At 42.6% G+C, this 14,167-nt stretch overlaps 2 protein-coding genes across 3 annotated transcripts; one reads left to right on the forward strand and one right to left on the reverse strand.

The window, feature by feature from the left end:
• The first annotated feature begins 175 nt into the window (after positions 1-175).
• On the forward strand, positions 176-6,486 carry LOC110490447 (uncharacterized). 2 transcript variants are annotated; one of them, XM_021563844.3, is made up of 7 exons: positions 176-362; positions 626-828; positions 916-996; positions 1,457-1,552; positions 1,638-1,748; positions 1,919-2,039; positions 2,275-6,486. In XM_021563844.3, the coding sequence occupies exons 1-7, from the start codon at positions 326-328 to the stop codon at positions 3,966-3,968; spliced, it is 2,343 nt and encodes a 780-aa protein (XP_021419519.3). In that variant the 5' UTR covers positions 176-325; the 3' UTR covers positions 3,969-6,486. The 2 variants fall into 2 exon arrangements, with proteins under 2 accessions (XP_021419519.3, XP_090056783.1); XM_090200657.1 differs by having other exon boundaries at positions 198-362; positions 1,460-1,552.
• Positions 6,487-11,635: 5,149 nt separating this feature from the next.
• LOC110490453 (transcription termination factor 2, mitochondrial) lies at positions 11,636-14,088 on the reverse strand. The gene is made up of 2 exons (XM_021563847.3): positions 13,988-14,088; positions 11,636-13,375 (listed from the first exon to the last, which is right to left on the reverse strand). The coding sequence occupies exon 2, from the start codon at positions 13,347-13,349 to the stop codon at positions 12,213-12,215; it is 1,137 nt and encodes a 378-aa protein (XP_021419522.2). The 5' UTR covers positions 13,350-13,375; positions 13,988-14,088; the 3' UTR covers positions 11,636-12,212.
• Positions 14,089-14,167: the final 79 nt, after the last annotated feature.

Raw genomic sequence — 14,167 nt, forward strand, 5'->3', positions numbered from 1 at the left:
AATAAAAATTCATACTCATCCAAATATATATATATATATATATATACAGAAAAATTACGAAATTCGTAATTTTACCTAAAATGTAATTTCAAGAAAAGAGCAGAATGATTCACTTGCGGCTCTTATTCCAGCACGATAGGTGGCGGTAATGTTGTTATGGTGCCAATCTTATTGTAAAATAGTCCGGTCAAAACTCTGTTCTGGGTTTGGTTCCGTTTCCCTTTGTCCGGTTTTCACACAAAAAAATCGTCAGTGAGTTGATGATAGTTATCTACCATGCTAGTTACCTTTACTGCTTATCGTACATATTTGGTAACATTCCGGCATGGACAAACGAGTCAAGAAGAGTACAGCCAGTACTGGTAGGTTACATTATATGACACTTACTAGCCATGTATTAGCAATCTAACCAATTTTACAAATGTGAACCTGGCTGGACCCAAGTCACTGCAGAGGGCTAGCGACTATCTGTAATGGGTAGCTAAGTATAAAGCTAATGTCCGTTTCGGCTTGCCTTCTAAATTAAGTTTGCTAGCTAGTTAGCCATGTTGCTGGAGGTATTTTTTGCTAAAGAAAGAGGATGAAGCCACACAAGCTAACATTTTGTCCTATCGTCTTGCTATAGGTCCCCCACTTCCTCTCTCCTCTTTGCGACTATTGGTTTCTCCCCTGCGGCTGATGTATTCCTTTGTATGGCATGTGGTGAATCAACGAAATGTGATGCACTATGGGAAGGTCGAGGAATTTGTAACTGTGGTGACTGAAGCTGTTCCAAAGTTGCTGAGTTACAAACAGAGGGCTCAACTCATCCTGGGCCTGAGAGCAAGGGTGAGTGACATGTGTGGTCATGGGAGGGGTGGTTTTGACACATTGTGTATTAGAAATATCATATACAATTTTGCCCCATTATTTTAGATGATCTTGGAGTTGTTCCACAAGGACCCACCCAACCTTCAGGACATCCAATGTCTCCTGGCAAAGATGAACATCTTGGGGGTAAGAATATTTCTCCTGTGTGGAAATTCCGGCGCACAAACTCGCAACACACCTGTAACACAACATACCTAAATATTGATGTCAATACCATTCTCGGACGACTACTTAAAAGAAGTTACATTTGCATGTTGGTCTGATTTGAAAATAGCCTTTAGCTCTGTAGTGTACAGATCTGAGGGGACTCGATAAGTGTAGACGACATACAAGTGTTAACACCTTCCAGTGAGGTTGTGGGAGCTTTCTGCCATCTGTCTTGCTTTGTTGTCACCCATCTGATTCCATAGATCTGCAAAGTGCAAACATGGATAGGGTAAGGGATAAAAGTTGTTTTCAGGCTAGACTTGTGACTTTTACAAACCCAGTCACCCATGCACTCAATACCCCTCTTTTTAGTAACATATCATTCTGATGGCTGAAGTGGCTGTACTTTGTATCAAATTATACCTAATCTGTGTTACAGCAGCAAGATGCAGAAGTGGAGGAGTCGCAGGCTAACTTTGTGGCGCTGGTCCAAACCCTGCTGAAAAACCCTTATGAGAGGAAGCACTTCTTCCAGGTTCGGCAGGCTCCCTTTCCTCTCTCACTGTCCACTGTGTCATGTCATAGACACTGACTTTAACTTTTTATTTCCTTCCGTGTAGGAGGAGTTCCATACACAGTATGGCTCCAAGTATGACACAGCACTGCAGGCCCTTGTGGGAGGCTTGGTCCTCAGACTGGAACGGCTGCTATCTGTGCCAGATCTCTCCCAGGTAATGAACTGTTACACAACAAGTCTATAACTATCAATTCACCAATTATATCTAATGTTGACATTGTTAGACAACTGTATATGTGCCAACACATGCCATAGTATTTTTCATCCTGCGCACTCTAAGAAACCCCCTGGTTGCTGATCTTAGCTTCTACCTCTCCTTCTCAGATAGCGTCCATTATCAGTGCTGCCCCCTCTGACCTGGAGGAGTGTGGACAGTCTGTGTCTGACCCTGAGCACCTGAAGATCCTCCTCCAGCACCAGAACCTGCTAAATAAGATTCAGTTTGGTAAATTTACTTAAATTATATATTCTCCTTCTTGTTAATGTTAGTAGAATTATCAACAGATAAACAAAGAACAATGTAGTTTTCCCCAAACTGTCATGGATAACTTTGAACTAACTGTATTTACAGGATTGTGAAATAGTTTTTCAATGGTATTAATGTAAACAATGCCAATTCCTAGCCTTTCAAATTTAACCAATCAGAATGTCATTTTTCTACATTTGTCCCTTTTCCTCAGTACCGGTCACGTCTTCTGTGGGTGACTGTGTGCTGTCCTCACTGTCCTTCCGCCTCGCTTGTGGAAGGCCATCAATGGAGCCAGATCTTGACAAGCCATCAGAATCATTAGAAGCCGCTCTAAGCCTCATGAACCCTGCCTCCTTCAGTAACTTGGAGGATCTGGGAATGATGTCAGATGACTCTGACCATGCTGGAGAAGATAGTACTGTGGAGAGAGAAGAGGGTGCAGTGCGTGCCGGTGAAGAAGAGAATGCACTTCCAGAGAGCGCCGTGGTCTGCTCTTGTCCTCAAGGTGTTAGCGGACTGGTGGGAGGGGCACCATCAAAAGGTGCACCAACAGTAAGGAGTATGTTGCAAACGATGAGACAGCAACAGCTTGTATCACTGATGAATACTTCCATCACTGAAGCCTCTCCTTCACAGATAGTCATCCCTGCTACGGATAACCAGCCAGCCGAGCTGACGAGTGTCGACCAGTGGGTCCCCCATATTGCCAGTTACACTTTATCGCTCCATTCCTTGCCACCCCTTCCACAAAACGATAATTTGGACAAGGAGATGGAGTCGGCCGACACAGGTCTCGGGAGCAGTGTGGTGATCGGTGGTCAGGAAACAGAGGTCGATCTCTTTGAGAGTTCCATTATCCAAAGGAAGAGGGTGCAAAAGCCACTACGAGTAGCGTGCTCTAGAAAGAGAAACCCTGCAACCAACTCCTGCCAAGAGTGTGGGAAGCGTTTTCTGTCTCGGGGACGGCTGGAGGATCACCTCCGCATACACACCGGAGAGAAACCTTTCAAATGCACCGATTGTAGCAGATTCTTCAGGACGTTGGCACTCCTGACCAACCATATGAAAATTCACTCTGACGTGCGGCCCTTTAGCTGCGACGAGTGTGGCAAGTGCTTTCGGAGAAAGGTTGGCCTTCAGAATCACCATCGCGTCCACACGGATGCGAGACCATACAAATGCACCATCTGTGGAAAGGGTTTCACCCAAGTACAGTACTGCAAAAGACACATGGATTGTCATACAAGTGAGAATACCTATTTCTGCACTCATTGTCCGAAGAGTTTTCCAACCCAATTCCAGCTGTCCGCCCACCAGCGCTGGCACACCACGGACCGCCCGTACGCCTGTGAGCAGTGTGGGTTGCGTTTCTTTATGCCAAGCTTGTTAAAGAGACACATGGGCTATCACATCGGGAACCGCCAGTTCCTGTGTGCCCAGTGCGGAAGGACCTTTGTCTACGAGTTTGACCTAAAGAGACACCAAAAAGACCATGACCCCAGTCCCAAACTCCCCTGCCCTGTCTGCCAGAAGATGTTTGGCAACAACAGCCTACTCCAGGCCCACGTACGCAGGCACTCTTCAGAGAAACCTTACAGATGTGACATATGCGACAAGACCTTTAAAGACAGCGGGGGCCTCCGCATACACAAGCGGGGGCTGCACTCGAACGAACGCCCTTACAGCTGCGACGAGTGTGGGAAGACTTACAAACTACACACGCACCTGAGGGAGCACAAGTTTAAACACACGGGGGAGGGCCACAGCTGTGGCCAGTGTGGAAAAGCCTTCAGGTACCTGCGTCTCCTGAAGGCGCACGAGCGGTCGCACTCCGAGCCATCTGAGCTCACACGGCGAAACAGTCACACCAGCCGTCGCAGGAGACATTCTTCCAAAAGGAATTGATTTTCTCACATCTGCACACCCTTTACTGTGGCTACAGTAATATACAACTGTATTCAACTTTGTCAATTCCATGTCATTAGCTGTAGGGTTGTTATGTAGGGCTGCATTATCCCACCATTCCCCCATTCTGTCACATCGCTGTGGTGCAGAGGGGCAATATGATGGGGGATGGTGAGATATTTCACTTGAATGGAGAAGAGGGTCTCTGCTGTTCAGGACTGCTGCTCACTGAGTTTAGTTTCCTCCGTCCCTCTGATCAGACATACTGGGACTATACATGCCCTTATTACATGATACACAGCATATCAAGTACATGTTCTAATGTCATTTCAAATCATGGGATGACATACATGGTCTATTTTGGGAGGTAGCAGCATTGCTGTCCTAACAGCCATGCATACAAAACCGGTTGTGCGTCTGAAGGCTCCCAGAAAATCTGTGGACCTGCAATTCATATTGTGAATCTGTGGAAGTGTGTTCGGTGAGGTGTGTTAGGTAAACCAGTGAAACAACCACTGTCAGGTGCAGTATGCTCTCATGAGAACGCGGTTTTTACCTGTTAACTTGGATCAGGATTGGGGATCAATTACATTTGAATTCAGGATCTTTCTAAAAGAAAATAATTTAAGTTACTACCTGAATTGACGGAATTGATAAGTCATTGAATCCAACCCTGGTTTGGATACAGTCTCATGGCATCTCTCGCAGTATAATCATCAGTGTTTGATAGTCACATGTACAGGGTTGCAGGTGTAATTGCGGGGTACAGTGACAATCTTAGGGTCCGAACTCCAACAGAGTGTAGTTCTTCAATTTGTGCTTCTTGTTCTATCGCAATGTTCTTGTTTAATTCAAAAGCTTATAGGCTACATTAATTTGTGGTGTTTCTTTTGGACATGAAACCGTCTCCAACAAGTGTGTGCCACACATTTCCTGTTCTGCAACATTTATTTCCTGTAGCTGCCATTTAAACCTTCAGAGAGAGAGATGATTTTCTTCTTCCAGATGCAGCATTACCCTTCTTGAAGGCACATCAGAAATTGTGTGAACATACGTGTTATGGCTATGCTGGAGTTGTCATTTATATTTATTTTTATGAATCATGAGATTTATCTGGTGGATGTCAGTTTGCCTCATCAGTCTTTTGACATCAACAATATTTTGTGGTAAGCAACACACTAAGTTAATATTGTTTTAATAGTTATAGCTAACAAGATTGCAACAGATGTCTGTAATTTTTCTGGGTGAAATATTGGTTCACTCCAAAATATGAACTACTGACAAATATCTATTTTTGAATGTATTTCACACTCTGGCAAACAATAGTCCACAAAACTACACTTGCAGTCAACAAAACTAAGAGAACCTGTGCGCACACATGCATTATTCTGGAAACTGTAAGCATCTACCCGTGAGGGAAATCTAATAGGCTAGGTCATACATTGTTTATTTGTGCATGGCGAAAAAGAGCTACGGTACCCTACTGTACTGCAATGCAGGTCCGAAAGAATTCCAGCCGTCTTTGAAAATATTTTTGTTTGTTAAACAGGAATACGTTATTTTTCAGAATTGGAACAGATTACATTTTGTTGAATGTTGTTCTCCAACTCCCAATCCCACATCTTTTTTGTTTAATCTCATGTCATTCCTCATGCCTTGTGGTCCTAAGAGGAAGAGCAGTGAGTCTGATAGTCATTTATTTTGAAAAGTATGAATTCCTAATAAATAACACTATTACACATGACTTAAATGGTTATAACAACTATGAATGCAATCACATGCATTCCTCATACGAACAACAAAGCACAGCCTTTCTTTGTTTTGGTTTAGGCTGTGTCAGAGGTGGAAGAGCTTATCAAATAACTGATTAGCTGCTCTTGGGGTCATTGTCACGAAACCACACCCGCGCTTATCCCACCCACGTTTACGTTCTGAACAAGAAAGTGAAGGCTATATAAAAATGACACTCAAATTTATGATAGGGATTTATATCAACCTAATTGAGGTGTAGGGGCTCCCGAGTGGCGCCACGCTCTACGGCACTGCATCTCAGTGTTGGTCTGATTTGTTATTGTTACCCATCTACCGATCACTGGCCTTCTTTATGAGGCTTTCAAAAAGCTCCCAAGTCTTTGCAATTGAATTTGTGCTTGAAATTTAACGCTTGACCTAGGGACCTTACAGATATTGTATGCATGGGGGACAGAGGAATGGTAAGTAAAAAAATATATATATTTTTTTTTTAAGTCAATTTTAAAAAATCCACAAAGTGATTCCATGAAATGTATTTATGTGATTTGTTAAGCCAAATTTTACTCCTGAACTAATTTAGGCTTGTCTGAACAAAGGGGCTTCATACATAGCGTATGCAACGAGTGTATTTTAGTTATCAAATTTGTATTGATCTTAAAAAATTATCTAAATGTGGCATTACAGAGTATTTTGAGTAGATTGTTGACAAAAAATGACATATATATTTTAATCCCACTTTGTAACAATAAAATGTGAATAAATCCAAGGGGTATGAATACTTTTGCAAGGTACTGTAGATGTTTGACTGATTAAATTCTTGATTGCTGTTTCTCATGAGTAGCTCTTGTTACAGATGGCTTCAACAGTTGATGGAAAGGACATACCCTCATCAATAAATACAAAATGGCAGAACCCTTCAAAATATTCAACATTGATGATCCCCTTTGTTATTTGGGGGATTTTAGGTACATTCATTATAGTCATCAAATGTTATGGTAAGAATTTAAAATACGTTTTTAACTCAATCAATACTTCTATAGACAGATGTTTCTTTCTTGAGTCTATTTTGAGCAAGCATGACTTAGCATTTTTTTTTATGTAAATCACCAGAGGTTTGAGCTCACTCAAACAAATCAGAGCAAAGCAATCCTAGCTAAAATAAATCACAACTTAAATCAAAATGATTTATTGTGGAGTTATGTTACCATGAAAATAACTCTACCTTACCTATCTAAAAGTGATAACCACTGACTTCCATCTGCCTTTTCTTACAGCCCAGAAAAAACCCAAACCTGCAGTTGAGGATCCCAAAGTAAAAGGCTGGTTTCTTCAAGTTAATAAGGAAACAATGCATCCTGTTATGAGGATCGTTCTTTGAACCATGGCATTTGGCACAGACTTTCCAGAGGCCTACAGAAACATCCATGAGGAGTGGGTGGAGGTGCAGACAAGGACATTGAATGATGAGTATGACATGGAGTACTATGTCCCATCTGGGAAATATGCAAAGTTACAGGTTGTAGTGTAGATAACACATAGTATTGAGCCATCGTTTTTACTAACATGGTTTAAAGGCATTATTCAAGATTTTGGCAACTAAACCCTTTTAAAAGTTGAAGGTAGCATGCTATGTGCTCCTTATAGACTTTCAGTAATTGTGCTAACGCTAGTTAGCAATGGCTCCAGAAACAAATTGACCTTTAACTTCCTTCAAACTGCACACAGATGTAAGAATTGTATCCATGAGTTAATCTGACTCTGGGTAAGTAGAAAATAGGGCTTAATTGCAAAACCTCAAACTATACCCTATTAAAAGTCATGCAAGTCTTTGCGCTACAATACTGACAGGATCGGTTGCTCATGCCAGAACCAACAGGTGGACTTTCCTGATATTTGTTTTGCTTCCATGGGGTCCTTAATTCTCTGGTGTTTGTATTGATGTATGTCACTTGCCATAAGGGAAAGGGGGATACCTAGTCAGTTGTACAACTGAGTGCATTCAACTGAAATGTGTCTTCCGCATTTAACCCTCTGAATCGGAGAGGTGCGGGGGCTGCCTTAAATCAACAACCACATCTTCGGAGTCTGGGGAAAAGTTGGTTAATTGCCTTACTCGTGGGCAGAGCGACAGATTTTAACCTTGTCAGCTCGGGGATTCAATCCAGCAACCTTTCAGTTACTGGCCCAATGCTCTAACCACTAGGCACATAAGGTATGGTAATTGAGTCAACATAGAAAACAACACTGTTGTTCAGAGAACATGTCTAAAGTTACACATGAGTGTTGTATGTTGCATACACAGTTGAAGTCGGAAGTTTACCTACACCTTAGCCAAATACATTTAAACTCAATTTTTCACAATTCCTGACATTTTAATCTTTGTAAAAATTCCCTGTCTTTGGTCAGTTAGGATCACCACTTTATTTTAAGATTGTGAATTGTCAGAATAAATAGAAGGGAGAATAATTTATTTGAGCTTTTATTTCTTTCATCACATCCCCAGAGGGTCAGAAGTTTACATACACTCAATTAGTATTTGGTAGCATTGCCTTTAAATGGTTTAACTTGGGTCAAACGTGTCAGCTAGCCTTCCACAACCTTCCCACAATAAATTGGGTGAATTTTGGCCCATTCCTCCTGACAGAGCTGGTGTAACTGTGGCCTCCTTGCTCGCACATGCTTTTTCAGTTCTGCCCACAAATGTTCTATAGGATTGAGGTCAGGGCTTTTTGATGGCCACTCCAATACCTTGACTTTGTTGTCCTTAAGCCATTTTGCCACAGCTTTGAAGGTATGCTTGGGGTCATTGTCCATTTGGAAGGACCCTTCGCAACAAAGCTTTAACTGAATGTCTTGAGATGTTGTTTCAATATATCCACATAATTTTCCTGCCTCGTGATGCCATTTATTTTGTGAAGTGCACCAGTCCCTCCTGCTGCAAAGCACCCCCGCAACATGATGCTGCCACCCCGTGCTTCACAGTTGGGATGGTGTTTTTCGGCTTGCAAGCCTCCCCCTTTTTCCTCCAAACATAACAATGGTCATTATGACCAAATAGTTATATTTTTGTTTCATCAGACCAAAAAAAGTATGATCTTTGTCCCCATGTGCAGTTGCAAACTGTAGTCGTGCTTTTTTATGGTGGTTTTGGAGCACTAGCTCCTTCCTTGCTGAGCGGCCTTTCAGGTTATGTCGATATAGGACTCGTTTTACTGTGGATATTGATACTTTTCTACCTGTTTCCTCCAGTATCTTCACAAGGTCCTTTGCTGCTGTTCTGGGATTGATTTGCACTTTTCGCACCAAAGTACGTTCATCTCTAGGAGACAGAACGCATCTCCTTCCTGAGCAGTATTACGGCTACGTGGTGCCATGGTGTTTATACTTGCGTACTATTGTTTGTACAGATGAATGTGGTTCCTTCAGGCATTTGGAAATTGCTCCCAAGGATGAACCAGACTTGTGGAGGTCTACAATTTATTTTCTGAGGTCTTGGCTGATTTCTTTTGATTTTCCCATGATGTCAAGCCGAAGAGGCACTGAGTTTGAAGGTAGGCCTTGAAATACATCCACAGGTACACCTCCAATTGACTCAAATTATGTCAGTTAGCCTATCAGAAGCTTCTAAAGCCATGACATCATTTTCTGGAATTTTCTAAGCTGTTTAAAGGCACAGTCAACTTAGTGTATGTAAACTTGTGACCCACTGGAATTGTGATGCAGTGACTTATAAGTGAAATAATCTGTCTGTAAACAATTGTTGGAAAAATTACTTGTGTCATGCACAAAGTAGAGTTCCTAACTGATTTGCCTAAACTATAGTTTGTTAACAAGAAATTTGTGGAGTGGTTGAAAAACGAGCTTTAATGACTCCAACGTAAGTGTATGTAACCTTCCGACTGTATACTGGACAAAATACGATTTTACTTACAGTTCATATAAGGAAATCTGTCAATAGAAATACATTAATTAGAACCTAATCTATGAATTTCACATGACTAGGAATACAGATATGCATCTGTTGGTCACAGATACCTTTATTTTTTTAGGGTCGTGGATCAGAAAACCAGTCAGTATCAGGTGTGACCACCATTTGCCAACACATCTCCTTCGCATTGAGTTGATCAGGTTGTTGATTGTGGCCTGTGGAATGTTGTCCCACTCCTCTTCAATCTTCTTCGATCCTGAGCATCCCAAACATGCTCAATGGGTGACATGTCTGGTGAGTATGCAGGCCATGGAAGAACTGGGACATTTTCAGCTTCCAGGAATTGTGTACAGATCCTTGTGACACGGGCTCTGCATTATCATGCTGAAACATGAGGTGATGGCGGCGGATAAATGGCATGACAATGGGCCTCAGGATCTCATCACGGTATGTCTGTGCATTCAGAATGCCATCTATAAAATGCAATTGTGTTCATTGTCCGTAGCTTATGCCTGCCGATACCATAACCCACGCCACCATGTGCACTCTGTTCACAACGTTGACATCAGCAAACCGCTCGCCCACATGATGCGATACAAGTGGTCTGCGGTTGTGAGACATACTGCCACATTCTCTAAATCGCTGTTGGAGGCAGCTTATGGTAGAGAAATTAGCATGACATTTTCCGGCAACAGCTCTGGTGGACAAAAATTGAGAGAAATAAGCCTTTTTTGGGTATGGAAAAGTTCTGGGATCTTTTATTTTAGCTCATGAAACATGCGACCAACACATGAGTTGTATTTTGGTTCAGTGTTCCTCAACATTTGTATTTATGGATGGCGCGACACTTCTCTTTTTCTCACCGGCTTTATTTCATTGGTTACCAATATTGTAGAAATGTACACAACACATGTCTTACATTAGGCCTACCTCAGTCTTCACAGCTGATTTGTGCATAACCTTTGTAACAGTGTATTACTTAGATGCATTACTACAGGGATCATCAACTAGATTCAGCCGTGTGCCGATTTTTCTTTTTCTTGAGCAGATGGTCGGGGGGCCGGAATATACATAACAATAATTTATAGACTGCAAATTAATCGCAAGAAGCCCAAACAGATCTAACATTGGATTAAAACTTAATAATTTTAAATCTTGCTTACAATCATTATTAGCGGAAATAGATGGGAACAGATTTCCATAATTAAAATTACTTGAAGCTGATTTCCTGGTGTTTTTACAGTTTTGATATCCAACAATGAAAATTTAACAAGAAATATATATATTTTTTGTTAAATTTTCATTGTTAGATATAAAAAATATATATATTTGTTTTGCTCAGAAAACTTTGGGGGCCTAATAAAACCACCCGCGGACCAAATTCGCAGGCTGCCAGTTGGGGAACCCTGCATTAAAACGTATTAACTACTTAATAACTATATGCGAATTTATCTAACACTGTTCATTTTCAGTATGTGTGACTTGTTATAGTAAGTTTAATTTACCTTATGCAGACTTTTAAGTAACAGTGCAAACAGATGGCTATATTTTTATGATTCAACCTTTTCTGTCATGCTATGCTATTTTTAGCCTTGAATTAAGTTGTGAGGGAATGATAACCATGTGGCTGGGTATCATGTTAAAACAACTTGAACCAGGTCATACACTACTGTCCCTCCCCGGAAGGAATGCTCTTCCTGGTGAATGTCACAAGTCTGACAAAGTGACACTAAACATCACAAAAAACTGAATGTACAGTACAGTGCCCTCAAAGTATTCAGACCCCTTGACAATTTCTACATTTTGTTACATTACCACCCTTGTTGGTTCCAGCTTAAACCCTTTTTGGTCCCAAGTAGAACACTCTGAACCAACAAGGGCTTCTCCTATGGGGACAGCCGAAGAACCCTTTTTTTCTAAGAGTGTAGGTATAGGTAAAGAGCTATGTGGTGGCAAGTCACAAATAAATGACACTCAAACAGAGGACTCATCTGTTATAAGTTTTATTTTTTAAACTTGATGTTATCAAGTCAATCCATCCTACAAGGACCTATACCAAAATGTGTGCCAATTAGCTTAACCGTAAAAATAACACAGCACTTTTCTTTACATCAATGATTCCAGTTAGTATTTAGCATAACAGTGTGAAATACTTGGATCTTTCACACTGTCTCGATAATGCTGTCAGTAGAGTTCATACACATTTAAACCATAAGGTGCAAGGGATACCATTTCATCAATGGATACAAATATGAAAGCTTGGAACAATATTCTTTCTCATCTCATGCTATAGAGTATAGAACAGTGGCTGTTGATAGGTGACTCAGGCTAATTGAAACAAACACAGCCATTTCCTGACAATGATTGGATGATCCACCTACTTCTGGAGACAGAGGTCTCCATAGCAAACCCATGTATGGGGAAATGTATAGCTCACGCCAACGGAGACATCATAAGACCTCAGTCTCCAATCAGTAATTACAGTAAAACACCCATAGCTTGTTCTGCAACCGTGCAGTATTCATCCCATCCCCTTAAAACATCAAGATGTGGTCCATTAACATTCACTCCTCTGCGGTCCTGAGGGGGGCAACAGGGTTGAAGAGTGGTCGTTGTTGCCTTAGCTGCAGTTTGCTATAGGTCATCTCAAAGTCCTTCTTGGTGCCGACGATAACGTCCAGGCTGCCACCTCGCACGTCATAGCCGTAAGAGGCTAGTTTCTGGATGCGGTAGAGTACAATCTGAGTGGTGAGCTCCAGCACGTTGGGCGTCTCCCTCACTTGGTCCATGCTCACCCCCAAGTCCAGCAGCCCCTTGAACCGGCCCGCCAGGGTGGGCACAGAGTAGTACAGTACAGCAGGGCAGCGGAGGACTATCTCCCGGAGCTCATCTTCAGAGCACACGAGCACCCCCTGGGTGTAGTCCAGAGCCTGTTGCATGGCCTCAGGCTGCAGCTCTGCGATGGAGGCCCTGAGGCTGGAGACCAGGACCAGGAGCTCCTCTGTGGTGAAGCCCTTCTCCCTCAAGAAGCCCAGACTGTCCCTCCACGCCTCAGCCGGCCGCATCAGGATGTAGGGGTTCTGGCTGAGCAGCTTTTGGAACCATAAGCGCAGGTTTCCCTCGTCCCCTCCCAGGTCCAGGTAAGTCTCTCGCAGCGTGTGGATGACCTCCTGGTTGCTCTCCACAGGCCGGCTGAAGCTCTGGGGGGCGCTGGCCATCAACTTCCCGATGATGCGCTTGCTGAGGCGCAGGCTCTGGAGATAGCGTATGTTGTCATGCTGGTTGGTGTGGTGCGTGAGCGTGAAGAAGGAGGCAGGGAACTTCTCAATGATGCCTACCAGCTCACGCTGGTTGGGGCATACGGAGGACCAGAGGTCCCGCTGAGCTGCCACGTCCTCGGGCTGACACAGGATAGCCTCGGGGTGGGTCTCCAGCACACGGGCAATGGAAGCAGTGTCAGCGCCCATGTCCCGCAGCAGGTCCGCCGTCTCGTACACGTACACAGACTTCTCTGACAGCACCCATCCCTTGAACTTACGCACTTTACGGATGTCCACTGATAGGTCATAAAGGGAGTCGACAGTTTGCTGGTTCTCTGGCCGCTTGTTGGTGAGGGTAGAGGCAGAGAAGCCCATATGAGGGGTTAAGACGCTCCTCTTCTGGCAATAGGAGCACAGGAAGGCAGTGGTGGCACGGAGCATTGTTAAGGCACTAAAGTACAGATGACCTGTATAAGACAAAAACACACACTGAGCAGAGTTACATCACACAAGACCACTACGTCCTGTGTCAGTATTGTGTACCACTTAGTCTTATACTACTGTTCTATGCTTTCAGTACATAGACTTGTTCTCTCCTGCTCTAAATTAGACCATTAATTAACAGTAAGGCACATTTTATTTAGGATGATCACATAACAAACATTGCTTTCCTGACTGCAAAGCCTGTCAAAATCAAACAATGTTGAACTGATCTATTGAGGGCAACATCAGTAAATGTAAGTATATTTGGCCAGTAGATATCAGAGTAGTGTTCGTGTGGGAACACGATGTACTAAACGTGTTACTGGGTGGTGGAGAATGTGTACTTAAACTCATAACCAATTCGCCCTCTATATTACCGCCAGTAGCAAGTCACTATAGGTCTATAATTATCAAGTTCGTAAAAGGTATATGCTGCTGTAACAACTGTCTTTCAGCACATGGGACAGAGACCACCTGAATCAACTATAGTAATTCAAATACAGGCTATACATTCTATATTGTAAACACCTGAATCAACTATAGTAATTCAAATACAGGCTATACATTCTATATTGTAAATAAAACCAGTTGTTTACCAGTTTATTGTCCGGGGGAATACACAAATTGACGCTGGAAGTTGTTCAGGCATTTGTCCCATTATGAAAGATTCTAAACGCCCTCTGCTCACGTGTTTCATAACGCGTGTGATTGGCTCTTTTCCCGTCCGCCTACATTGCTGTTGTGCTGCGCAGATTATTAAATTGTGAGAACTCCAT

This window comes from Oncorhynchus mykiss, chromosome 15, assembly GCF_057628025.1.
Source record: "Oncorhynchus mykiss isolate SJ-2025 chromosome 15, ASM5762802v1, whole genome shotgun sequence".
Classification (NCBI taxonomy): domain Eukaryota; kingdom Metazoa; phylum Chordata; class Actinopteri; order Salmoniformes; family Salmonidae; genus Oncorhynchus; species Oncorhynchus mykiss.

Coding starts and splice junctions, on each gene's coding strand:
- LOC110490453 (XM_021563847.3), bottom strand. CDS start 13,349: ATGCTCCGTGCCACCACTGCCTTCCTGTGCTCCTATTGCCAGAAGAGG.
- LOC110490447 (XM_021563844.3), top strand. CDS start 326: ATGGACAAACGAGTCAAGAAGAGTACAGCCAGTACTG. Junction 997..1,456: donor CAAAGATGAACATCTTGGGG/GTAAGAATATTT, acceptor TCTGTGTTACAG/CAGCAAGATGCAGAAGTGGA. Junction 1,553..1,637: donor AGAGGAAGCACTTCTTCCAG/GTTCGGCAGGCT, acceptor CCTTCCGTGTAG/GAGGAGTTCCATACACAGTA.